The 27,261-nt window shown below is 43.8% G+C and overlaps 1 protein-coding gene across 8 annotated transcripts in view; it reads left to right on the top strand.

The window, feature by feature from the left end:
- Positions 1-27,261, top strand: part of SDCCAG8 (SHH signaling and ciliogenesis regulator SDCCAG8) — a 229,597-nt gene that overhangs the window by 157,332 nt on the left and 45,004 nt on the right. Inside the window, exon 17 of one of the 8 annotated variants that reach the window (XM_032317278.1) lies at positions 19,316-19,860. The exons of the other annotated variants lie outside the window; for them this stretch is intronic. Coding sequence (XP_032173169.1) covers positions 19,316-19,337 — 22 coding nt within the window. The 3' untranslated portion in view covers positions 19,338-19,860. Of the gene's footprint in view, positions 1-19,315; positions 19,861-27,261 lie in introns of those variants that run through there. 8 annotated transcript variants of the gene reach the window in all.

Consider the following 27,261-nt stretch of genomic DNA (forward strand, 5'->3'; position numbering starts at 1 on the left):
GTCTACCTTTAAGGTGTAAGTCGATAATGTAATATGGAGGACTTTCATAGAAATTAGTTTTAATGTGTTTTTTGTAAGATAAAACATAAAAAAGGTCTAAGAAGATTAAATATCTTTTTTAAAAAATATATTTATTCATTTACTTGAGAGAGAGGGAGTGCATGCTTGAATGAGGGCAGGGAGAGAGAATCCCTAAGGGGACTCCCTGCTGAGCGCAGAGCCCGATGTGGGACTGGATTCCATGACCCATGAGATCATGACCTGACCGAAACCAAGAGTCAAATGCTTAACTGACTGAGCCACCCAGGCACCCAAAGGTTAATATCTTTATCAGATATGCACTGATGGTGTTGCTTGAGACAGAATTTGACTCCGAAACCTTTTGGTTCTCTCTTGGAGCAAGTCATGTGACCTCCCTGAGCATCAGTTTCTTCATCTATGTGCTGGGACTAATAATGGCCACTTTGCAGTTTGACACAAGGTCAAATGTGTGTTAAGCACCTGGCTTCTACTAGTCACCTACTAAATGGCACCAATGATATTCGCTGTCTTTTTCCAGACGAGGAGACGCAAGCTCAGAGAGACTAATGGATTTGGAGGGGGTAGAGTTCAAACTTGAATCTTGATGCTTTGACTCCAAATTCCTTTCCTTTTCAGTGCAGTTCTTTGTAATAAACCCAACCCCTTGTCATTTCCTATAAATGTGTCACTTAAAATTTCTATATAATGATGGATTCCCCAGGGAAAAAGAAACATCAGTATTTACACCATACGGTGAATGGATTGCTGTAGGTTTGGACTCCACATGGTGATCACGTGCATAGCACCGTGGGCGAGCTTGAAGGGGTTTTCTGGGTCTCCAGCCCCCTGTTCCTATCTGTTCCCCAGACACGCTGCAGCTTCTCTGTTTCAAAAGCAATTGTTGACATAATTGAGAGGAAAATGAAAATTTTTATAGACTCCTTTTTTAAAAAAATGTATTTAAAGTCAACATAGATTCCTTGGGGAGGGGGTAAATACCTTATAACTTTGATCACTTGCTCAAAGGGAAAGGAAGGGAAGAAAGGCAGTTGGAAAATGGCACTGCTTTTCAGTCACCAAAATACTAAAATGTGGGTGGATTTGGGAGGTATTAATCATTCATTTATTTACTTGTTAAAATATTTACTTAGAGGGGCACCTGGGTGGCTCAGTAGGTTAAAACCTCTGCCTTGGGCTCAGGTCATGATTCCTGGGTCCTGGGTCAAGCTCTGCATCAGGCTCTTTGCTCAGCGGAGAACCTGCCTCCCCCGCCCCCTCTCTGCCTGTGTCTCTGCCTACTTGTGATCTCTGTCTGTCAAATACATAAAATCTCTTTTTTTTTTAAAATATGTACTTGGACACTGTTCTAGGTCAGACTAAAATATTTTGGGTTTTGTGGGCCACATGTGGTTTCTGTCACTAGGGCTTCTTTGTTTTCTTTTTTTTAATTTTACTGTCTTTTAAGAAAACAAAACCATTCATGACTAGAGGGCCAACAAAACAAGCCAGAGAATTTGGCCTGGTTTGGGCTGCAGTTTATCGCATATTGGGCAACCAGGGCATTTTGCTAATTTTTTTTTTCTTAAATTTGTATTAGAGTTCATAAACTGTACTCAGCCATGTTGTCTTACCTTGAAACAAATGGGAAAGTAGCTGTTACTATCATCCATTTCCAGATGGATGACTGAGGCTCAGAAAGCTAAGTTGCTGACTAAAGGCCAAGCAGCAAATTAATCATTCATTCATTCAGCAGATACTTGCGATTGCTACCTTGTGCCGTGTTCTCCACCACATGCTGGGAATAAAATAACAAAGTAAATACAGTCCCCCCCCCCCCCCCCCCGTCATGAAATTTACAGCCTAATAGGGAAGATAAATACAGAGGAAATAATTTCGTTAATTTCTAGTTAATTACAGCAACAATTGGTTCTATGAAAGAGACATATACTTTGTGGTAAAAGCACCTTTAATAGGGGGACTTACCTGCTCAGGAAAAGTTTCGGTGGCAGAAGTGATGGTTGAGATGAATCTGTAAGCATCAGGACAGGCATGGCCAGCCTTCTAGAGCCGGAGCTGGCGGACGTGCCCCAGCCCTCAGCCCACACCGCGTGGCTCAGGAAGGCAGTTGTGCTCATTGTCCACATACTGTCTGTGGCTTCTCTTGTGCTTGAGTCAGAGGCTGTGACCTGTTGGCCCCTGAAGCCTGAAATATTTACTGTCTGGCCTACTCCTATATGAGTCTGCCAGGGCCTGTTCTAGAGAAAAGAAGACTGTAAAATTGAAGATCCTGCAGTAGGACTTTTGAGGAAGGAGAGAAACATAAAGAATAGGGGAAAGAATCGCACATGCTGAGGCTGGAGAGGGAGGTGAGGGCGAGACCTAAGGGCAGCGCCTTAAAGTTTTTATTACAGACCTTTTACTTTATTCTTTTACTAAAGGGAAGAAGTAACAATAATTTTTTGAAGAATGAGAGATCAAATTTGCATTTTGAAAATAGCATTGCAGGGGCTCCTGGGTGGCACAGCGGGTTAGGCTTCTGACTCTTGGTTTCGGCTCAGGTCGTCATCTCATGGTCGTGGGATCGAGCCCCATGTCGGGCTCCACGCTCAGCACAGCACCTGCTAGAGATTCTTTCTCCCTCTCCCTTTACCCCTCCTGCTCAAGCTCACTTGTGCTCTCGCTCTCTCTCTCACTCAAATAAATAAATAAATCTTTAAAAAAAAGTAGCATTCCAGTTCCAGAGCAGCTCATGCATTAGAGCAGAGCCACGGTGTTGGCACCAGCTCCGCTGGGAGCTCCTGGAGGAGTTAGTCAAGGGCTGGTGACGGCTTGGACTTGGCGTGATGGTAACGATGAGAGTAAACAGATTGGGGAGATATGTAGGAGGCAAAATCAGTAGGACTTAGTAATTGATTGGCTTCCTTGGGTAGGGGGGCATGTCAAGGATAAAATCCATGTTTCTGACTCAAGAAATGGGGACAGAGTGATACCACTTAGAGAGCTAGAGTGTCCACAAAGGAGCAGGTTTGTGGGTGAAATGTCTTGGGCTTGGGATGAGGCCAAGCATTCAGCTCCGCCCCATTGAATTTAACATGCCAATGCTTTGTACCAAATGGAAATGTCAAATAAGCCGGGAGCTGGGGGTTGGGGGGGGACACATAGGGACGCTGCTGGGGAGACAGGTCTGGGCTGGAGATAGAAATCTCCAGGGGCCTAAGGAGGATATTTGAAACCTTGTGAGTAAGTAAGGTAGATCACTTAGAGGAAAAGCACAGTAAGAAGGGAAAAGAGCTTCAACATTTAAAGAACGTCAACATTTTTGAAAATATTTATTTGAGAGAGAGATAGAATATGTGGGCAGCAAAGGGAGAGAGAGGGAGTCTGAAGCAGACTCCATGCTCAGCTTGGAGCCCGACACAGGGTTTGATCTCACAACCCTGAGATCGTAACCTGAGCCAAGACCAAGAGTTGGACACCTGACCGTCTATGCCAAGCAGGCACCCCAAGGACATCAAGCCTTTTAAAGATAAGGTAGAGGTTGGCAACAGACATTAAGACAAGTAACCTGGGAAATAAATGGAAACCAGAAGAGCTTGTTGTTGTATGTGCTTCAGAAAGAGGAGGGACCAACCAGATGCTACTGAGTGATTAAGAGACCGAAAGTGTCCACTGGACTTAGTGACAGAGACAGCACTGGTTATGGTAACAAAAATATTGTTAGTAGAAGAGTACAACAACTATTTTAGGGTAGATTGAAAAGTTGTGTGAATAGAAAAACTGACGTAACAAATTTAAAGTACTTTTTCATGAGATTTGGCAGCCAAGGAAAGTGGGAAGCATTAGCAAGCCGGAGAGGAAGACCAAGCAACCAGGGGTGGGGGAATGTATCAGGAGGGGTAGATGTGAACGTATTATATTCTAATTGTCCAGATCATTAAACTGTGGAGTCGGGAAAGGTCCATTTTCCAGCTGGTGATTTAGAATCCCTGGTGTCCACCAAGGCAGTCCCGGGGATTCCTGTTCAAGATAGCAATGACGTGTTTTCTAGTAATTTTTTTTTTAAAGACTTTATTTATTTATCTGACACTCAGAGAGAGATCACAAATAGAGCAGCACACAGAGAGAGAGAGGGAAGCAGGCTCCCCGCTGAGCAGAGAGCCCAATGCGGGGCTTGATCCCAGGACTCTGGGATCATGACCTGAGCTGACGGCAGAGGCTTAACCCACTGAGCCAGCAGGTGCCCCTCTAGTAATGTTTTGAGACAGATATGGATTCATACATTTTGTCTTCGAAAATAGAACCATGTGAGAACTCCGCAGTGTTTGCAGAGGGAACAAGCCTCAGTGCCCTCACGTGCTGTCGTGAGGTCAAGTATTGGGTCACTGGCCCCAGCATTCTGTGTTGCTTTGTCAGTTACATGGTCTCACATAGTTTGTTTTCTTGTTGTGGTAATATATGGCTTAAATTACACACATAAAAACCATTGACGAAGACACGCAGCTGCTGATTGAAATGTAATGGGTGAATAATGAGTTTAAAATTGGCAATTCTTCTATAAACTACCACAGAATGATCTTTACTAAATCTATAAAGTTGTATTTTTTCTAATAGAATATTGATTCCTTAAAAACCAGTGTTAAGAATAGGAAACATGAGCACCGGGCTGGCTTAGTCGATAGAGCATGTAACTCTTGATCTTGGGGTCATGGGTGTAAGCCCCATATTGGGCCTTGAACTTACTTAGAGGGGAAAAGAAAAGGGAAATAGAGTATTGATTTTTATCTAATGTAGACATTCCATTTTGGGGGAAGTAAGACTATTCACTGTTTTCAGAGAAGTCCCTGAAAATAGCAGCCTGAAATCTTAACCTTTATTTCATCATTCAAAAACAAAATAAGACAAAATATTGGCAGAGAGAATCCAACAATATTTAAAAAGAATTACACACTACAACCAAGTAGGATTTATTCTAGGTTTATAAGACTGGTTCAACATTCAAAAATCCATTAATATAACCCATCACATCAATATGCCAAGCAAGAAAAATCACATGATCATATCAATAGATGCAGAGAGAAAGCATTTGACAAAATCCAACATCTATTCATGGTAAAAGCTTTCAGTAAACTAGAAGGAGAGGGGAACTTCAATTTGATACAGAACATCTACAAAACACCTAGTGCTAATATCATACTTGATGGTGAGAAATTCAAGGCTTTCCCACAAAGGTCAGATAGAAGGTGAGGATGTTCTGTCTCACCCCTCCTTTTCAACATTATACTGGAAGGTATAACTAATGCAATAAGACAAAAAGGAAATAAAGGCCCTAAGGATTGGGAAGGATAATCTAAAACTGCCTTTGTAGTTGACATGATCATCTATGCAGACAAAAGTTCTTGGAACTAATAAGCAATTACAGCAAGGTTGTAGGATACAAGGTTAATAGATGACAATTAATCACCTTCCTCTATACCAGCAATGAACTAGAATTTAAAATTAAAAACACACTACCATTTACATTAGCACCCTGGAAATTCAATACCTAAGTATAACTCTACCAAAAAAAAACTTTTTAAGATTTATGTGAGGGAAAAAAAAAAAAAGATTTATGTGAGGAAAACTCTAAAACTGCTGAGTGAAGCCAAAGAATTAATAAAAGGAGAGGTATTCCATGTTCATAAGTAAGAAAACTCAATGATGTCAAGATGTCAGTTCTTCCCAGCTTGACCTATAGATTTAATGGAATCCCAGTTAAAATCCCAATAAGTTATTTTGCAGGTAGTGATGAACTGCTTCTGAAGTTTACATGGAAATGCAAAAGACCCAGAATAGGCAACACAGTTTCAATATAATGAAGGAGAAGAATGAAATGGAAGGACTGGCACTACCTGACTTCCAACTGATCCAGACAGTGCAGTATTTGAGTGAGAATCGACAAAGGGACCTTTGAGATGGAGCAGAGAAGCCAGAAGTTGGCCCAAATTAATACAGTTAAATGATCTTTGATGAAGGACCAAAGGCAATACAATGGAGCAAAGACAGTCTTTTCAACAAATCCTGCTGGCATAACTGGACATCTACATGCAAAAAGAAAGAAAGAATGGATCTAGGCACAGATCTCACACTTGACACAAAAATGAACTCAAAACGGACCACAGACCAAAATTTAAAATACAAAACTTTGAAACTCCTAGAAGATAACCTAGAGGACCTTGGGAATGATGATAACTTTTTAGACCCAACACCAAAGATAAGATCCAGGAAAGAAGTAATTGATAAGATAGACTTTATTCAAGTGTAGAACTTCTGCTTTGAGAAAGGCATTGTCAAGAGAATAAGAAGACAAGCGAAGACTGGAAGAAAATACTGCATAGATGATACAGGACTATTGTCCAAACTACTCAAAAAGAACTCTTAAAGCTCAACAATAAGAAAACAAAACAATTAAAAAATGGGTCAAAGACCTTAACAGACACCTCACTGAAGAAGAGATGGCAAATGAGCATTTGAAAAAATGTTCCACATCGTATGTCTTCAGGGAAAGACATACAAACTGGAACTACAAGGAGAAACCGCTACACACCTGTTAGAGTGGTCAAAATCCAGAACACCGACACCATCAAGTGCTAGCAAGGATTTGGAGCAATCGGTACTCTCTTTCACTGCTGGTGGGAAGGCAGAATAGTACAGTCACTTTGGAAGACAGTTTGGCATTTTCTTACAAAACCAGATTATGATCCAGCTATCACGTTCCTTGGTATTTACCCAAAGGAGCTGAAAACCTACATCCGCCTCAGAGCCTGTGCAGAGATGTTTAAAGCAACCTTATTCATAATTGCCAAAACTTGCAAACAACCAGATGTCCTTCAGCAGGTGAGTGGATAAACTGTGGTACCACCAGACTGTGGAGTAGTATCTAGGGTTAAAAAGAAATGAGCTATCTGGCCTTGGAAAGACATGGAGGAACCTTAAATGTTAATTACGAAGTGAAAGAATCCAGTCAGAGAAGGCTACAAACTATGATTCCAACTGTATGACATTTTGGAAAAGACAAAACAGTGGAGGCAATGAAAGCGTCAGTGGTTGCCAAGGGTATAGGGGAGGAGAGCAGAGGATTCCTAGGGCAGTGAAAATACTCTGTATGATACCATAATAGTGTCTACAAGTCATTATACATTTGTCTAAACCCATAAAATAAATGACACCAAGCCGTGGACTTCCCGGTGATTGTGACGTGTTCCTGTAGGTTGATCACTTGTAACAACTGTACCGCTCCAGCAGGGGATGCTGATGTTAGGGCTTGGTCTACGCACATGTGAGGACAGGGGGTACATGAGAAGTTTCTGTGCCTTCCCTTCAGTTTTGCTCTGAGTCTTAAATTATTTATTCAATTAAAAAATGAAGCAATAGGGGTGCCTGGGTGGCTCAGTGGGTTAAAGCCTCTGCCTTCGGCTCAGGTCATGATCCCAGGGTTCTGGGATTGAGCCCCGCATCGGGCTCTCTGCTCAGCGGGGAGCCTGCTTCCTCCTCTCTCTCTGCCTGCCTCTCTGCCTACTTGTGATCTCTGTCTGTCAAATAAATAAATAAAATCTTTTAAAAAAATGAAGCAATAAGTTAAATTTTACATTAAAAAACCCCAAGGGACACCTGGGTGGCTCAGTCGGTTAAGCGGCTGCCTTCAGCTCAGGTCATGATCCCAGCTTCTTGGGATCGAGTCCCACATCGGGCTCCTTGCTCTGCAGGGAGCCTGCTTCTCCCTCTTCCTTTACCTGTCACTCTGCCTGTCTGTACTCTCTCTATCTCTCTGACAAATAAATAAAATCTTAAAAAAAAAAAAAACCCAAGAATTCCAAAAAGTATCATGAAGCTATTTTTATACGTTTTTAATTCTAACACATCAATTTAACTTCAAATTGACATTATAGAGCACATTTTGTTCCTAAACCATACTATGCTATTGGCCAATTGTGTCTTTTTTCTTATATAATTTATTCATTAAGGATTTAATTTATGTAAGTGACATAGCTGGCATTATTGGTTACATCAGAAAATTACTTTTATTTAGCTCTTAACTTGAAATAATTTGACTTCTAGAAAAGTTACAAAAACAACTGAGAGTTCCCATATGCCCTTGGCCCAGCCACACACAATGTGAGTTAGCTTACATAACCACAATACACTGATCTGACCTAGGAAATTAACATCAATGCAATGCTAGGAGCCCATCTCTAGACCTGATAAGGATTTCATTAGCTCTCCCTTAATATTCTAGTTCTGGTTCAAGATTCCGTGTTGCAGTTTAGCTCCCGTTACTCTTTAGTTGTCTTTAGACAATTTTTCTCAGTGGGAGAAACCTGACCTGTGATAGTTCATCGCTTTTGATGACAACTGCTCCATTGTTTGTAGAGTGGCTCTGTGTTGCTTTATCTGAGGCTTCCTGGTGGTTAGGCCGAGGTTGGGCATTTTGGGTAGAAATCCCACAGTGTTGTGTCCCTCTCAGTGCACCTCATTGAGGGGGACAAGCTGTCATTGTGTCTTATCACTGGTGGTGTTGAGTTTGATCGCTTGGTCAAGGTGGCGTCCGTCAGATCTCTCTGCTCAGGAGAAGTTATCAAGTGCCTCGTGGGGAGATAGAGACCATGTGAATACCCTGTTTCTCATCATGTAGTTTTTAAAGATTTATTTATTTATTTGAGGGTGGGGAGAGAAGGAGAGACTCTCACACAGACTCCACGCTGAGCTCAGAGCCGGACGTGGGTCTCCATCTCACAACCCTGAGATCACAACCTGAGCTGAAGCCAAGAGTCAGACACTCAACCGACTATGCTACCCATGCACCCCTCTCATCATTTTTTTTAAATAGATTTTATCTTTTAGAATAATTTCAGGTTCAGAAAAATTGCTTTACAAATAAACTTTATATTAAAAAATTTAAAGGTATACCTACTTCAAATAAAATTTGTTCCTTTAAAAATCCTCTTAATCATATCCTGTAAAAACTATGAAATAATTTACCTGATCCATAAGGGGATTCATAAAGGTATGTATTTCTGTGAAAGACTTTGAGAATCAGATGAATCAGACAGAGTAGAGGAGAGACCAAGCTTGAGCCAGGTGGAATCCTGGACTAGAAGAGGGTCATTTCATGCTTTCAGCAGTGGCTTGAGAGGACATGAGCTAATAAATTGAGCTTTCTAAGTGGAGAGCTGGTAAAGGGAGCGAAGGCCAGAATTGGTTTGTTCTCTGTTTATCAGACATCCATTTGGTGCAGTCACCGCTCTAGGCTGGAGGGGAGGGGGACCCAAAGATGAAAAGGGTCTACCTCTCTCCCCTGGTTGCAGGCTCCCTTTCTGTTTGGGCTGATGGGGCTCCAGAGCAGCTGTGACATCACCCACCATCTCCTGGGAGGTCCCTCCTGTTGCTCTTGTACCTCCAGAAGCCCCACATGCAAGAAAGAGAGGTATCTTGGGGGCTGGCCTCCACTGGCAGCCTGGGCAAGACTTGGTTGCCCTGGAGTGTGTGTTTGATCTCTTGCTCTCTCTAATTTATGTAAACCAAACGTCTGTTGATGTTAGATTTGGGTGTATATTCATAAAACTTTCCCTGTCCCTGAGGAAATGTTTTGAGTTGATCTTCCCTCATTTAGAAGAGTAATCAAAGTATAAACCAAAGTGCTCTGCGTCGTGATTTATGGAGAATCAGTAAATCAGTAATTTGCTGAGAATGCTAACGCAGCATTCCACTGGCTTCCTCCCCTCACCAGTCTCCCCTGATCCTGCCCGAGCTCCAGCGGTTTGACTTGCCATGATTTGGGGGCTGAAGGACATTTAGTTATTACTGCCTCATCTCTGTTGTACTGAGGCCATCTGGGTTTTTAATGCTGCTATTCTTTTAATTATAAAATGCCCTTACATTTTAGCTTCTTGGTAATTAATTTCATGTGTCCTACCTTGTTTTGTCAGCCTCTTTAGGAGTGCAATATTGCATACTTGTTTCAGCAACATATCGGTTTCTCAGTAACTGTGTTTCAAGTCCTATGTGAATTGTAATTCACAAGTGAGTCATCTGAATCTCTTTTGCTAAAGTAAATGTATATATAATCCCTACCTCCCGTCTTCCCCTGCCCCCACAAATATGCTTTAGAGAGGCACTCCTTTAATGATCTGTTGCCTGGGAATTTGGTGTTTCGTGGTAGTTATTGAGAGAGAGAGGGAGTGCATATGGACACACACACATGCGTGGGAGGGATCCAAGGAGGGGTGGGGAAGAGGGAGAGAGAGAATCCTGAGCAGGCTCCACATCCGCCCAGCACAGAGCCGGACGTGGGGCCCCATCTCACAACCTTGAGACCATGGCCTGATCTGAAATCAAGTTGGGGGCTCAACCAGTTGAGCCACCCAGACACACTCGGAATCTGCATGTTTGGATAACCGGCAACATACTATTAAAAGTAAATTCACACAATTGCTATGTTATGTTATATTTATGTGCCATTATTTTGTAATATAAAACTATAGAAGATGATAAATAATCCATATGTTACTAGAAAAGAAGCTCATTGCAATTTGTTTTGAAATGCTTCTTGGTTATCTCTAGCTTTCATGTTATCGGGCCACAGAAGTGTGGGGATTGGGTAGGCTCCCTCCCCTCAGGGCTCAAAGGACAACCCCTGTGAGAGTGTTGTGTACAGGAAAGGAGGAAGCTACAAAAACCAGGGAAAGCTTAGAAAGTTTGACCTTTTCCCCCCAAATTATACCAAAATTATAAGCCAATTGGAGTTAACAAGCAATCTCTTTAAAATCCAATTTTTTCATGTATTATTGACAAGTCCCTAAGAGGACTAGAAGCCAGGTTCGATTACACTTTAATGGGAAGACCTGAAGTCAGATTGCTTTCCTCCCGATGACAGAGCAGGTTCTAACTGCAGGAACTAGAATTTTGATCTGGAAATGGGTGATATATGAAAGCAGCCTGTCCAGACACCGCAGCCGGAACAAGGCAAACACTGTCATAGCTGATCACCTGAGAGTAGATTAAATGGAAAGATACTCAATGAAAGAAAGTAAGGAAAGTGCCAAAGACATTTTAATATAATTCACACTTCTTTCTGGAATAGCCCTGATGTCCAAGAGGGAAGAAGACGCCCCTCACGTATTCATCAAATATTTATTGAGTGTTATGTGGCGTGTGCTTTGGATAAACCGCTGGATGAGCAGACAGACATCCCTGCCCTTATGCTTTAAGCTGCCTTCAGGTTCTAGTTCTCTGCTCGTAAGACCCAAAACTTCAGGAAAGAGAACATGGATAGTCGTTAAGAACATGCACCCTAGAAGGTTCTCTGGGTTTTCCTACTTTACCACATCCTAACCATGAGGTCGTGAGCAAATTCCTTAAATCTTACATTTCATCATCCTCACTTCCTCCCTTTGTCTGTCTAAAAAATGCAACCTTAGAGGGATGTGATAATTGCCTAAGATAATCCGTGGAAACTCTTCAGAAAACAGTGCCTGGCACAGACTTCGTGCTCGACAAATGTTTCACACTATTATTCAGTCAATATCCTTCATTCAACATACTTATCAGCCCTTTAACACGCGCCAGGCTGTGTTCCAGATTACTGGAGGTATGATGGGAACTTCAGAGGCTAACATTCTAGAAGCTGGTTTATTTACATTGTGGGTTAAACGGGCTCTCATGAGCTAGTCTGTGAAACAGAACACCGTGTTTACATAACGTTATTTCTTTGGGAACACCCTTTCTGAATTTCCTACAGCTGATTTGTAGAACAACATTTTGGACCATACTTGGGAGAGGCCTAAGGTAATCTAAGTGTCTGCGAGTACATGACTGTGTGTGTTTATGTGTATATGTCCTCTGTTCAGTGGTGAAAGTTTAGTACAAGCCCCAGATTGAATTTAAAGAGTGATGCATTCACCTACTTGGTTAAAAACATCATGTTTTCAGCATAGTTAGGAGTGAGTGTTATAATATTTCAAAATTTAAAAAGAAAAATACTCTTAAGAACATAAAGTAGGAGGAAACAGCTAATGCGTTTTTGGAGACGGATATTTTAGGAAACCAACTATTACCAGCTAGTCTTAATATTCTTATAATGTTTATTATTTTTTATTTTTCTATAATTAAGTCTGGATAATGAAAAATATTCCATTAAAAATAAATACTAAGCATATATTCAAATTATATCAGGAACCACTTAGAGGTGATGAGCATCAGACACTCCTTGGACAGAACTTTTGCTAAAAGGGGCCGGCAAATTTCTGTTCTTACATTCGAGGACAGAAAGTATATTTCCATGCTTAAAATCCCTAAACATTTCTTCCATAAATCCAACATAAACCATAGTGAGTGATTTCACTCTTTAAAGCCAGATTTCTCTCTCTGGTTTTATTGTTTAGGTAGATTGAGAAGTTCTGATTAGCATTTTCATGATCTTAACCCTTATGATTTAAAATTTAATTTAGTACTTTTAAGTTGAAGAGGATTTGTTTTTCCTTTCTGCAGTCATGTTTGTTGCTCTGCCACAAACTGTAATTTTAAAACATGGCACAGTCAATGTGAAAAGCTATACTGGATTGCCTGGCTTGAGCTGTGTGTGGTATCTTCTAGCTTATTAATATATCCTAATATTTATTAACATTTTTTACGCATTGAGCATTGAAAAGCAAAAAGCCATGATCTCTACCCTTAAGGAGTTTCCAGACCCACGAGGGAAGCACATGGTGATCACAGTCAAATCCTCTGCTCTTGTGTGAGTCACTGAGGATGCTCCGGGGGCACATCGGACTGGCACCTCACCCAGGTTCGGAGGGGGACAGGGTACTGTTCCTTAGAGAAATGACTTCTAGCTGAATCCTGACAAGAAGTAGAAGTAATCTTCACAGAGAGAACGAAGTACATGTTTAAAGGTGCCAGAGGTCAAGGAGAACACGGTCTCTTCAAGAACCAGGGCTTTAAAATCGAATGTGAGGTTGAGGAGGAGATGAGATGGGGCGGTAAGCAGGGGTCAGACCTTCCCATTCACTCCCTGTCTCTGCTCCTTCCAGGCCCCCACTTCAACGTCGGTTAGACCTTCTGAGCTTGCCCCACAGCTCTCGGGGCACTGTTTCTTGCACTCACCCCTCGCCCCAGCTCCTTTCTCTCTTCTTTGTAGTTCACTTTGGATCCTCTCTATTGGCCAGTCTTCGGACTTCATGATTTCCCCCCTCTGTTGAGTTCATACATCAAATGTATTTTTTAATTCTGATGCTTTTTTGTTTGTTTGTTTGTTTGACTGTCATCATGGCTTATGGTGGGGATGGGGACAGGACCTCGTCCTGCTTCCTCAGGGTCCAATGCAGTTGTATGCTAGAGCTGATGTACTAAATTTTTGGAAACGTATGCGGCATTCAACATCATGCTGGTAGTTTTAACCTGACCATGGCAGAAGGATTCACGTCAGAGAAACTGGCAGACATCATGAAACAGGACCTCTTTGCCGCCATGAGAGCTGCATTTCAAACTTCTGCCAATCACACCACTGATGGATTTTGCTTCTGTCCCTCCCTCATTAAAAATGTAGCTATTCCTCGGGCCAGGTGCACACAGTTTCACCCACCTCCAGAGGAAGATAGCTTTTGCTTCTCACTTTTCCCCAGGACCGTTATCGGGTTATCTTGCAACCTGATTGGCTCTGATTGGCTCAAGGAAAATTATGATTTTTATCGATTGTCTAACTTCTTTCTCCTTGTTAAGGTAAGAGTTATGTTCATTTGTGGCTCCCTACATCCAAAGAGGAGGTAGACCTTCAGCAGTTAGGTCTGGGAGAGTCTTTCTCTTGAATCATGTAAAACTAAGCCTGGAGTTTATTCTAAGCACTGGAGAGGGAAGCTTCTGAAGACTTTTCAGCAGGGAGAGACAGTTCTGTGATTACCTTGTAAACAGGGTGATGTCTACCTCCTACTTGCTCAGCCAGAGTGGACCCCTGATCACTGTCTGCTCGGCATTTCCCATCTTTCCTGTGGTCGCTTGTTTCTAGATCCTGAGCTCATTGATTCCTTCCACTGGTTATTTCTTTGTGTTACCAGACTACTTCCATGTCTATGACTTATTCCTCTGGTATGTATCTTTCTCTGTCCATTTTTAGATATGTTAACTACCCAAGTGGGTGAGCTCCGTGAGGATTTGGCCAATCCCTTCATTTCCTTTGTCGTAGAACCTGAGCAAGACTTAAGATGAGTGTTTGTTTTGGCTTCAGTCCCAGGGCAGCAGGAGAGAGGGAGAGGAAGGTGAGGCAAGGAAGAATGGAGAACAGTGTAGCACGATGTGTTATCGCACTGCTGACTGTTTCATGATAAGTAAGCCTCAGAGACACAGCCACAGAGATGTTTCTGGATAAGCCTGTTACAAAGAAACTGCGTCCACATGGTCCACTGGAGGGAGGAAAAGAGAAGGGATTTTATCTGCCCAGGTTCCAGAATTTTCCCCATGGGAGAGAATTTACCTGCCCTTTAGACTTAATTAGCCAGTCCTTTCAGCAGCTGCTTCAGAAGCCAAATCCTGAATTCTAAGATTGGACATGGCATTTAACTCCAAGTGACAGGAGGGGCCCATGACTTGAGGTGTGGGCAGTGTGACTCGGGTGTGACTGAGAGGGTCATCAGTGTTGATTTCTATCTTTCCCAGTCTTTCACTTTCTCCATTAATTTGTAAGCTTATTGCCAAAAGGCATCACGTCTTCTGTGGGAACAACAAATTATGAGAGCGCACTAGCTAGGGAGCGGGGCTGATGTCCCCTGCCAACCTAGGATTTGAGACAGGCCAGATAAACTCTTTGGGGCTCAACTTCCTTATCCATGGAATGCGGATCAGAGACCACATGGAATAGATATGAGGATCAAATCAGATCTTAGGTATAAAAATTGGCAGGGGTGGGGGGAAATGCACTGTATCAATCTAGAATAGCGTTATTCAGTCAGCCATCTTACCCATCATGGCGTCATGGAATCGGTGTTTGTGAGGGAGCCGGGACTTGCTGGTCTCTGGCACAAGACTTCGGTTTTATAATTAAAGAATCTTCAGCAGAGCGGCCATATGGAATGTGACTATTAGATCAATACAGTTAAGATAGTGTTCTCGTCTTCTGTTTTTTAGAGGGGCAGACAGGCTCTGATAGGTTATGTGACATATGTGGTCACCGTTTTCACTGAGCCGATGCTGGTGGCAGGGCCAGTCTGGGGAATGCAGGGCCTCAGCGCTCACACCTTCCCCCGGTACACCGCAGCGTCCCCCTGAGTGGCCCCAGCCAGCCGCATCCGAGCTGGGCCTGGACTCCAGGACCCACCAAGTCCCGAGCTCCGAAGCTCCCCGGCAGATTTTTCCCATTCTGCACCGGGGAGTGACAGTGTGCCATCTGAGAGTCCCAGATTCTCTGCTAGGGGCTCTTCAGGCTAATGCGCCTTAGAGACCTCCCACCCCCCACCTGTTACAGCCAGACTAAATGAGCTTTTGAAAAGATTTTTTAATTACCAATATAGCATATGGTGCCTAGTGGTTAAGAACATGCAGTTTCTGAAGCCTTCTGCCCAGGTTCTAATCCCAGCCCCAGCACTGAACAGGCTGTCACTCGTCTCCCGGGCAAGTCACTCCTGTCTCAGTGACTCAGCTTCCTCATCCACAACAGGAGGGAGGAAAGGTCCCCACCTCCTCGGGTTGTTGGGAGACCAAAAGGAGCTTCGAGTCCGCTGCTGTGGTCCATGTTTTCATTAAATAAAATAACTCATTCCTGGGTCTTATTTTGCAATTCAAATGAAACAGTGTATCATCATGCAATGAAAAATAAATCAAAGGAAAGGAAAAACACAAAAAAGCTGGTCTCCCTTTGAAACTGAATAGGATCTGCCAGACCTCACTTCTTCTTGGGAAATACTCCGCTTTTGGCTGCTTTTGTGGGGTTTTGTTCGCAGGCAGAACTTTTCCTCTGTCTTGGGGAGGGCAGTTCAGTTCAGGGGTCGGGGAGCCTGCTGGGCAGCCCGGGGGGGGGGGTGCTCTCAACCTGGCAGGTGGGACAGCTAAGCCATGTGCACGGGCGACCCTTTGGGCACAGCACTTTGGTGCTCTCTAACGTGACACAAAAGCCTGAAACCTTGAATCTGGAACATAATGAGTGGACCCCTTTGTAGAATTCCGTGTTGTTTTTAGTGTTTCTTTGGTAATTTTGGGCAAAATAACTTCTGAGGTGATTCCACCAGGAACAATGCCTTTGGACCTTTTAAAGTGTTTTCCTCTGTTTAGTTGAATTTGTACATTGTGGAGGTGGGGTGGGAAGCAGTTTGATGCAACGTTCTCGCCACAGGTAACATGCAGACGGCTGGCCGTGACGATTTAACAGATTAAAGAGAACGGTTTGGGGATGATATCCTGATGATATACAGTGATATTTTCTGGGCTTACGTTTTCTAGAAACTAATTGGTTTAAAAAAATTGCAACAGTCCTCCAATGTGTGTGTGTGTGTGCATGCGTGTGCATGTGTGTGTGTGTGTGTGTGTGTGTGTGTGTGAACATGAGCAGAGCCATTTTCTTCTCATCATCCATGAAAAGCATGCAACAGTTTAAAGAGCAGGTATTTTGAAGATTTTGTTTTTTAAATTTATTTACTTGAGAGAGAGAGAGCACAAGGGGAGTGTGGAAGGGGGGGTAGGGCAGATGCAGAGGGAGAAGCAGGCTCCCCGCTGAGCAGAGAGCCCCAATGCAGGGCTCGATCCCAGGACCCTGGGATCATGACCTGAGCTGAAGGCAGACGCTTCACTGACTGAGTCCCCCAAGTGCCCCAAAAGAGCAGGTATTTTAAAGGGATTTTGAAATAGAAATAGAAATACAGAAAAGCAGCCTTAGAGTCACTCTTTCCCACTAAATGCAAATTTGAATGCATTTATATGCTAGACAAAGAAGAAGGGAGACATCCATTTAGCTGAGGGACTCTGACTCGGACTCTGGCTAAGTGAGGCTCAGTCAGGCCTCCGCAGGTGTGGGGCTGGGGGAAGGATGGGTACCAAAGAGGCCAGACCTGCCCTGCTGTCCCACCAGCCAGGGCTGCTCACCTGCCACTTTCACTCCTTTCCCATCTTTGTCTGGCCCTCCTCTCACCTTTACACTTTTCCCTCTCTCCTGTGATGGTTCTGTTGCTTTGTTTTGGTTCTTGATTTCCAGATACCCACTTGGGGCCAGATTTTGTGCTCCTACAGTGAAACGGTGTGCCTTGGGTGTGGCATTTTATTAAAACTCATCCTGTTGGGGTGTACTATCCAAAATCTAAGCCTTACTAATTACAAATCATGGAATTTTTTTTTGAAGTAGGCTCCGACCCACCATGGAGCCCAGCGTGGGGCTTGAAGTCAGGACCCTGAGATCAAGATTCAGGCTGAGATCAAGAGTCAGATGCTTCTGAGCCACCCAGATGCCCCTGAAATGTAGAATTTTTTTTTTTAAGATTTTTATTTATTTATTTGACAGATAGAGATTATAAGTAGGCAGAGGAGATAGGCAGAGAGAGAGGAGGAAGCAGGCTCCCCGTTGAGCAGAGAGCCTGATGTGGGGCTCGATCCCAGTACCCTGGGACCACAACCTGAGCCGAAGGCAGAGGCTTTAACCCACTGAGCCACCCAGGCGCCCCTGAAATGTAGAATTTTAATCAAACATCTAGTTGCTAGGAACTCTATGTTCATTAAAAAAAAAAAAGAAAGAAAGAAAAGTTATAGGACATGTAAACAGTGAACTATCTTAATGAGGTTGCTTTTTGCAAGCCAGATCAGCGTTTAGGGAGAACTCAGTCAAAACTACAGTTGGCCATAATTTATGGCTCTTTCTAGACTCAGTTATAAAAAGAAATGCCTTGTATTCAACTTGCTTTTTGAGCATCGTCGACATTCATTCAGGAAAGATTAATGAATAGGAGAAGAAATTTGTATTCACTGGCCCAAATCTTAATCTCTACCCCATACATTAACATCTGTACGTGTGTCTAGATTAACCCTGCCAGTTTTCCGTTGCAAAAAGAGGCTCTTTCAGGAGTGAACCGATTAAAACGTCATATTTTCAGTGCCCCAGGTATCTCAGAGAGCAGTTAAATTCCTGAAGGTTTATAGCTGAGGTATAAACTTGGCCGTGTAGTTCATCCTCCTCTGACCAGAGGTGATTTTTCCACCTGCTTCTGGAGGCTGCAGCTTTGAGGGAAAGATCGTAGGAGACTGGCAGTTTCGGGCAGATGTGTCTGTATACCTCAGGCATCGCTGGTTATAATTTAACTGTAGCAACGTTGCAACCATCTGGGTAGCCAAACGGCTAAGGTCTGCTCTGGGCCATGATCGTAAGTGTGCGGGAGATTGCCGGACTTCGTAGATCCTGGATTTATTAGAAGAAAGGAGATAGGTCAGGCCGTAGCTATGGTGGCCATCTGCGGGGATGCGTCTGCAGCCAACTTCCTAGGGTGGCTGAAGTGTCATCTACAAGTGTGTCTCAGGGCCTGGGTGACACGGGGCTAACTGCATTTTATGTCTGTTCCCCCTCTGGAGAAAAGCCCTGATTTTCACAGATAACCTAATTTGTAGCAAGGAAGAATGTTAAGGGAAAGAAAAAAAAGTATAACTACAAAAGTCCTTTGTTCTAAGAGGTGGATCTTACCATTTTTTCAAAGTGAGAAACCAAATCATAGGCTCACGGTCACAGGGTCTTTTAAGATGGAAAGTTAACGGCTGATTTCTTGTGCGTGGAGAAAAGCTTCCTAACCCTTCCGGACCACTTTAGGATCGATTCTGGAACCCACCGTCTTTCCTGATTTATCTGACTGTTTGGCTGTGTACCTCCACAGTTAGAGCTATTAGAGTTTTTGCTGATTTGCCTGGCACATCTCCAGCAAAGTAGTCCATTAAAATTCAAATCCTTTCCCAATAATTGAGACAATCAATTTACATTAAACAAGGCACAATTATACTTTCATGTACAATTTAAATTCTATAGAAAATAATGAGTGTGCAATAAAGAGGGACACTTATTTTGATGCAAAGGGATGTTTTTCTAGTCTGCATAAACAAATCTTTCATATTTTCAAAATAGTCCCCTCATTATCTTTGGTATAGGAGAACCCTATTGTGTGTTATTTTGATGTAGGGACAAGTGTGTGTCCGTGACTGCCTGTTTAGTAAGCAATGTGACTTTCTCTCAATGGCATTTAAATTGTGAGGGCTGAGATGGAATAAGGTAGGTCCTTGCCTGCTGTTTGACATGAAATCACTCTTCCAGGAAGAGCAGACAAGGAGGTTGAGTGGGTGTGTTACCTTCGTGCCTGCCTTCTTGGACCAGGGATCCTTCCCTACCTCCGCACGATAGACCCGGGATCCTGCGCTCCAGCCTCAGAGAATCGTCCAGAGGGGTCTGGGAAGGATGCATGGGGCCGGGGTGGGGGAGGCGGGGATGCGCTAGCGGGGGCCCTGAGCCTCCGTGCCGGAGGGGCTCCTGGGAGAGCCGCCGACTGCAGGGAGTCAGCCCACCGGGCAGCCAGGCTCCGGGAACGCGCCCAGCCCTCGGCAGCTCCCCTGCGTGCAAGCTGGAGTAAGACTGGTCAGGCCGGTCGGGAGATCCAGAGCCCTGGAGAAGCAGTATTAGGAAGCATAGAGTACAATAATGACAAGATAGAAAACAAATCCTGTCAGAGCCCGAGAATATATTTGGCTTCCGCGTGCTGTGTCTGTCTGTTTCTATAAACGGTCCAGAACAGAAACCGGATGTTTAAAATCTCTCTCCCTTTCACATGCCCGCCTCCCCCTCCTGTCTTCCTTCCTCTTCAGTATTAGTAGACTTACTATTTTTATTAGTTTGTATTTATATTCCCATTTTTCAATATTTGCCATTTGTGTGGATAACACATTAATTTTTAATGAAATATTTTCAGACTCTTGGAATAGCTGAATCATAAAAGAAAACTTGAAATTGATATAGACTCTACGCTCAGGCAGCTTATAAACGGAATATTACAGTTGCTTTTCCCACTCACAAGTGGCAAATGGTCATTTCAAAAGAGGGTGGGTGTTCCCTTACATCTCCTGGCTTTGTACAGCGTAGTCTGCTTTTTGTGTCTAATTTTTGTGGCGCCAAGAGTAACTCAGGTACCATCCCGATGAAAATGAAAGAAATATCAAAACAATATTAGGGCTCTCTGATCATTCCTATCTTACCTGCAAGCATGAATTTTTGACAAGCCTCGTTGCTGTCAAAAAAAGTCAGTGGTGACTTAACTTGAATCTTGAGCGTAATTTTTCGTTGTAGCTCTGTCGCAGAACTCGGACAGTAACGAAGGCAGCGCTTGTGTCTCGGAGCGGTTGATCTTCTCCAGTCAGGAGTTGTTTGTAGTTTCGTACTTGTAAAATTAAAATTGATGCTGGAAAATATTCCAACAATTTTCTGTCACATGCTATTCCCAGAATGAAAGCTTTGCAGTCCACTTTGCAACTCTAAATTAGTAAATATAGCTCCTTCCAAAAGTTTATCACAGGAAGCCTGGACACTGGAGATGTGGCATCTTAGACTTTTTTCCCATTCGCAAATCATAAGGATACAAGTGATCAATTTTATGCGGGTAACTTAAATCGCATTTGAATCATTATATAAATATGCACACACGTGTGCACACATATGGTATGCTTATACATCTAAGCTTGTATTTTTATATTGAAAGAATATATATCGCTTCCCATCTTATTCTATGTGGCAAAAATTTCGGAATAATATTACCTTTCTCAAGTGCATTTGCTTACTCTTGACATTCACAACAAATTTGTATTTATTTTCCGACTATTTTTATTTTAAATTCTAAATAAAGATGACTGAATGTCTTCAGGAACGCTGTGTGTCCTCTGTGAGCTGAACCGCACCGCACGGCATTTTAGAGAAGTAGAGACCCCTGGTCTCCGCATCCGCCTTTCGCCCTCCGTCCCTCCCCACAGCAGACGCTTTCTGGGTAAGGAGACAGGCCCGGAGACAGAAGGTTCGGGGATTGACTGGAATCTGTGATTTCTGACTGCTGCTCTCGTGTTTTCTGCCGAACTCACTCACTGACTTACCGGTTTCCAGAAGGAGGGAGGTGGGCTAGAAGTGATCATCAAAAGCGAAATAGTACATGCAGGTAAACAGATGTTTAGGAAAGCCAGCTAATCCAGAAAGCTCGAGACCGGAAGTTGGATGGTTAATCCAGAGGTCAGGAACTCATGATCTCTGTGTTGGGCTGAGACATTTTCTTTATGTACGGACCACCCGATTTTCTGTGCCACATCATTTTTTTCTGGGTACACCCCACCCAAATTCATCTTTTGATGCATCCAATTTTGGTTTCTCTAAACCAGCCAAGGACATAAGGCAGGCTCCCTGCAGAATTTGCTGTTTCAATGACCCTCTCCCGCCAAGTCTTTTTTTTTTTTTTTTTAAGATTTTATTTATTTGACAGATAGACAGCACAAGTAGGCAGAGCCGCAGGCAGAGGCAGAGGGAGAGGGGGAAGCAGGCTCTCTGCTGAGCAGGGAGCCCAATGTGGGGCTTAATCCCAGGACCCTAGGATTATGACCCGAGCCAAAGGCAGCCACTTAACCAGCTGAGCCACCCAGGGCCACCCACCCCCCGCCAGGTCCTTTTTATGATTATCTCATGCACGATTAACTTGACAGACTTAAAAACAAACAAACAAAAAAACACCTCTGCTTTGTTGATTCTTTCTAAATCATTCTACTTTGTTTTCACTGAATCAGCAAACTCTTTTTTTTAACAATCATATCTCTGAGTTCACCAAACGTTAAGTCATGCTCATGTAAGCAGCAGAACTAGGCTCGGGGGTACCAGGGATTAGCGGTTGGTGGCCAAAAGCGCTGAGTGTACCCTGTTCTTCATTCAGTACCTTTACTAGAGACCAAAGCAAAGTGTTGGCTCACTAGATGATCAGGCTAAGTGGCTGTCCTTGAGAGAGCTGCTGCTCTACTTTGGAGGGAACCACTGGAGTCAGACAAATGAAAATGTGCAAAATAGGAACTCACTCGTTCCAGAAGACGACTCCGCAGTGCACTCCCCATGCACACTTTTTCTTCCCTTTGCACCGGGAAGGAGGCAGCCAACTTGGAGGCAGAAGAAAGGGAGCTTTCTCTGTCCCCTTTTTGCTTTCTCTTCCTCTGGGTTAAGAAGAGCAGCGTCACACCACCCAGAAGCTGGGCCAGTGGAACATTCTTATACGAAGCCAACTTCAAAGCAGTGGCCACTGTTCAGCCTAGAGATTCACCGCTGGCCCACAGATTTGCGAGTGACCTGCTACTCAGTTCGGGATGGGGGCAGCGGTGGGCAGGGGGTGCTGCAGCCCTGCTTTCTTTAGGGAGCCGATCTCTTCCTTGCATGAAATCCTAGAAGGAGTGGTTTCTTAGGTCGGGCTGCTGAAAATGCAAATGGTTTCCAAACAGGTTAAAATAAATTCTTGAATTGAGAACCCACGCCTGCTTTTTATTTTTATTTATTTTTATTTATTTATTTGACAGACAGAGATCACAAGTAGGCAGAAAGGTAGCATGCCTGCTTTTTAAAGGGCGCTATAAATGCATTAAGTCCCGTTCCTAGAATGCTAATGAATGGAGAAATCAACAAGTAATGAACAACTAACCTCTGTCTCCATCAGGAGAGTGAAATCTTTCTACTTTTTATCATTTTTTTGTGATCCAAGCATCCATTCGTTTTCCTTTCTTAATTAGGTCATAGTATTTGCCAAGATGATTAGAGTACACAACTGCTTCACACACACACACACACATACACCCACACAATAATGCATTATAGCTGCCTCCTCACCCCCTTGCTACATCTGTTGTGGCCAGAGGGATGGGGCAGCATCTTTCCATATGGATTTCATAAACAATCAGTTCCAAAAAATGTTCTTTGAAGAAAGCAATACAGGATTTACTTTGGGACATAGTGCATCAACTACACCTTTTCTTTGTGGGAGGGGGGGACATGCATTAGCATATGAAAGCCTTGATATGTCTTAGCAATGATTGATTCTTTGTAAAGTTGAAGTGGGCTTTCTTGAAATAATAATATAAAGAAGAACATCAGTAAACCTCGAAGATTTTACAGCTAAGAGGTAAGGACGTGGCTCGAAGGGTTCCAAGCCGCCCCAGGGGCCTGAGTTGAGAGACGGGTCACCCGTCTAGGCCTGGAAGTGACGCCGTGGCACCTCCCTGAGGACCGCGTGGTTTCTCGCAGTTCTGTGATCATCTTTCATCCCTACCTCACGCGGAGCCAGCCCTGGTCTTTATCATCACTGCAGTTGGTTTAGACCCTACAGCGCGATGTCATGGCCAGCCCCGTGCTCTACCTCACAGGCAGGACGAGCTGCTCTCCGCGGGCGCACAGGCAGGCCCTGCCCAGTACCAGGTCTGCCCGCTGGCCTTGAGCCCCAAGCTGTGGGGACTCCAGGCACCTGAGACTGTGTCGTGGAATGACAGGCGGGCGGGGCCTCTCCATGACCACCGGGGTGGGGGGGGTACTGTAGATGGGCAAGGAGAAGAAACATGTTTTCCTCTCCGTTCACAGGCTCCCCAGAGGGATTTTTGGTTTATGTTCTTCCTTCTTCTCGGGGCTCTAGAATCATTTCTGAGTATCTACAGAAAGAAGGCGTGTGTGCGGGTCGTTAATTTGTTCATTCGGTGTTTATACATATGCTCCTGAGGTGAGTCTGGACTGTGGCGATGCCGACTGTGGTGGCAGGGACCTGCAGCAGGCTTCGGAATGAGCCCTGGGCTTCCAGAACACACAGGCTGGATGTTCTGGCCTATGTTGCCTGAAATCTGGGAACTTTTCCTTCTCGGCCTCAAGACCTCTTGTTTCTCAAGAGTCAGGTCAGCTGTCATCTTTTCAGGGAAGCCTTCCTCAACCACCCTCTGCATTCCTCAGTGCTTTGTTCAAACTGCACTTTGATCAAGGGCCCAGGACGTCCTAATTATTCTTTGAATGACCAATGGAGAGCAGGACCCATATGCCGGTCATTTTTGTGTCTCAAGCGTGTAGCCCCATACCAGGCACTGAGGCGACACTCACTCCGTGAATCTGCAACGGTTTGCATTTTCAAGCTCGCCTTTTTCAGCTGCCACAACTGAAGGAGGGGGAGCAATCATGAGCCAAAACAGAGTTTGATGTGTATGTGCAACTTTTTTTTTTTTTTAAAGATTTTATTTATTTATTTGACAGAGGCGATCGCAAGTAGGCAGGGAGGCAGCCAGAGAGAGAGGAGGAAGCAGGCTCCCCGCAGAGCAGAGAGCCCGATGTGGGGCTCGATCCCAGGACCCTGAGATCATGACCTGAGCCAAAGACAGGCTTTAACCCACTGAGCCCACTCAGTTTTTAAAAAAATATTTTATGACCTCTTATCTATATCCTCATGTTTGGAAAAAATCTTCAATATGTGTATGTCTAATTACTGTCATCACATAACGCAAATCTAAATTTTTATTATGTAATGATGTATATCCAGTGAGCACACGATAAATATTAATCACAGCCATGAAATATGCTTTGATCTCACTGAAACTAGAACAGCTTCTCATCCTGTTCAGGCCATTGGACTACTCGTTGTGTTATTAGTTGGTCCTTAAGCTTTGAAGGTCATGGTTAATGGACCTGCTTGTTAGTGCTGTTCGCAGTTACGGAAAACGCCTTCGACTTTACAAATTTTATGGCAGTCATTTGGAATGAGTTCTATATTTTTACAAGCTTTTGGTTTCCCCAGTGGCCTAATATATTAAAGACTGACTGTTAACTTGCAAATCTGGTGAGAGTTTTTTTTTTTTTAAATCAGCCAAATTTGACATTTTACATAATGCCCATGTTCTGTATCACAGGCCAAGGAGATGACATAGAATCGAGGCAGGGGAACATTTTTCTTGTCTTCCGTGGCCAGGCAGAACAGCCCTTGGAAGATGATCCTTGGAAAGAGAGCATCATTTCTTGCTCCAACCAAATAGACTTAACTTCTGTTATGTCTCCCACTTTAAAATAATCATTTCTGTGACCTGTGTCTGAAAGTGCTCCCGTTTTTCCACATGTCCCTTAAAACATAAGCCGTTAGCGTTGCGTTTATATTTCTTCTTTTGAATGATGCCACCGTGTTCAGCTGCTGGGCCTGGCAGGGTCAGAGGTTCCTGGACTCCTCAGGCTTTTTGCCAGAACAGGAAGGCCTGAGCCAGTGCAGGTGAGCAGTGCAGGCAGGGCCCTTCCCCCTGGGGTCCACGCTCCCTTCTTGGTTCCAGATCTCCCCCTCTTGAACATAGAGAGCAGATGACCCCAAGGAAAGGCTGTAAGATGTGCTTGGGCCTGTCTCCAGATATGTCACATGATAACTGCTTTTGGGGTAGGATTTGCAGGGTTCAAAAGGGTGGGCTCACCAAAAATCTGAGCTCTCCCCAGAGACTGTCCCTGCTTAATCCTTGGTACTTAGTCACTCTTGTTCCCAATGCTCTGTTTTCCAGCTTTTGGGGCGCCCCACTCATGGCATTGTACATTCTTTCTTGTTGTCAGATTGTGAAGTCTTCAGTGTGACCTCGTGTTCCCAATCTCCGAGGTCCCAGTGTATAGAATTAATAAATAATTCTCTAGGAACTGAAGTTGTTTTCATTTAAATGCTGTTAGCTAATGGTTAGTATTCTGACATACTGATTGCACGTGTGCCCTTGTTTCTTTCCACCAGTCCGTTGGGATTTGAACTCACCTGGCTTTATTTACCGTTTTTTGACCCTTTCAGCTATAATATGGTTTGGTCCATCTAAAGCAACAACAACAACAAAAACCAGACACAGGAAACTGAATACCTGTTTACATGATAGGAACCACAGGCCATGGAGAGCTACAAAATTAAACAATCGCTGACCTCTGTTCTCTGGAGAAAGAGATATAAAGCCCTCACCCTAGTCCCACAGGCCCCAAGTGGTAAAGACTTTAGCAAAGAGGTGTATGTATCCACAAAGGGCCACTGAGGAGAGGCACAAACCAGGCCTGGGAGATGTTGGAGGACTTTCTGGAAGAAGGAACACCAAAACTGTATTTATTTATTTTAAAATAAATTTATTTATTAGAGAGCTTGGGGCGGGGTGTCAACAGAGGGGGAGAGAGAGAGGCCCTAAGCAGACTCTACACTGAGCACAGAGCCTCATGTGGGGCTCGATCTCACCACCCTGAGATCACAACCTGAGCCAAAACCAAGAGTTGGGTGCTTAATGGACTGCACCGCTCAGGCGCCCCCAAAATTTAACTTTAGAGGCAAGGCTCATGCCAGGCAGAGAGGAAACCTGGAAGAGAAGTGACGTCACACGAAAAGGACACACAGGGCAGTGTTGGAATGTGGGAAGCAGGAATACACTGCAGGTCCGTGCCAGGGACCTACCTGTCTCTGTCCTGTCGGTATTGGGGAACCAATGAAGAGTGTGAAACAGGGCTGGGAAAGCAGACAGGAAATGATTGGTGCCTGCGGTAGAGATGAAGGGGAGCCAGTGGGTTGGGGAAGTATTTAGGAGGTAAAGTTGGCCAGTAGTTGATGTGAGAAGTGATGGGAAGAAAGGAATCAGGTACTTTTCCTCCTAACTATGACTATTAGTACCTGTTTCTTTGGTCTAAATCCCAGGGACTTTTTAAAAAAATTAATTAATTTTTATTAAAGAGCGAAGGTGTGCACAAGTGGGTGAGGTACAGAGGAAGAGAGAGAGACTCCTAAGCCGGTTCCATACACAGTGTGAAGCCTGACGTGGGACTCGATTTCATGACCCTGAGATCATGACCTGAGCTGAAATCAAGAGTCAGGCGCTTACTGACTGAGCCTCCTGGGTACCCCTCCAGTGACATTTCTATATCCCTGGGAATGAGCCTGCGGGATGCCTTATGACTTAGGCCAATGGCTTAAAATGACAAATATTAGTCATATTTCCATTTGGCTTACATTTTCCCTAAAGCAAGTCTAATTTTTGTTTTCAGATTTACATATATTTCTATGACTATTCAAACTAGATTTGTAGATTTAACAAGAAGAACTTTAAATCCCAGGTATTGGGTTTCAAGAATTGTATCAGAAGAGAGATTGTAGCTGATTTACTGATTCCCAGCATGGCCAGCGTATGGGCTTCCTTCATCTCCCAGCCGGGCTGCTTCCTGCTCTCTACAGTACACCCACCATACGC

Source organism: Mustela erminea, chromosome 17 (assembly GCF_009829155.1).
Source record: "Mustela erminea isolate mMusErm1 chromosome 17, mMusErm1.Pri, whole genome shotgun sequence".
Taxonomy (NCBI): Eukaryota; Metazoa; Chordata; class Mammalia; order Carnivora; family Mustelidae; genus Mustela; species Mustela erminea.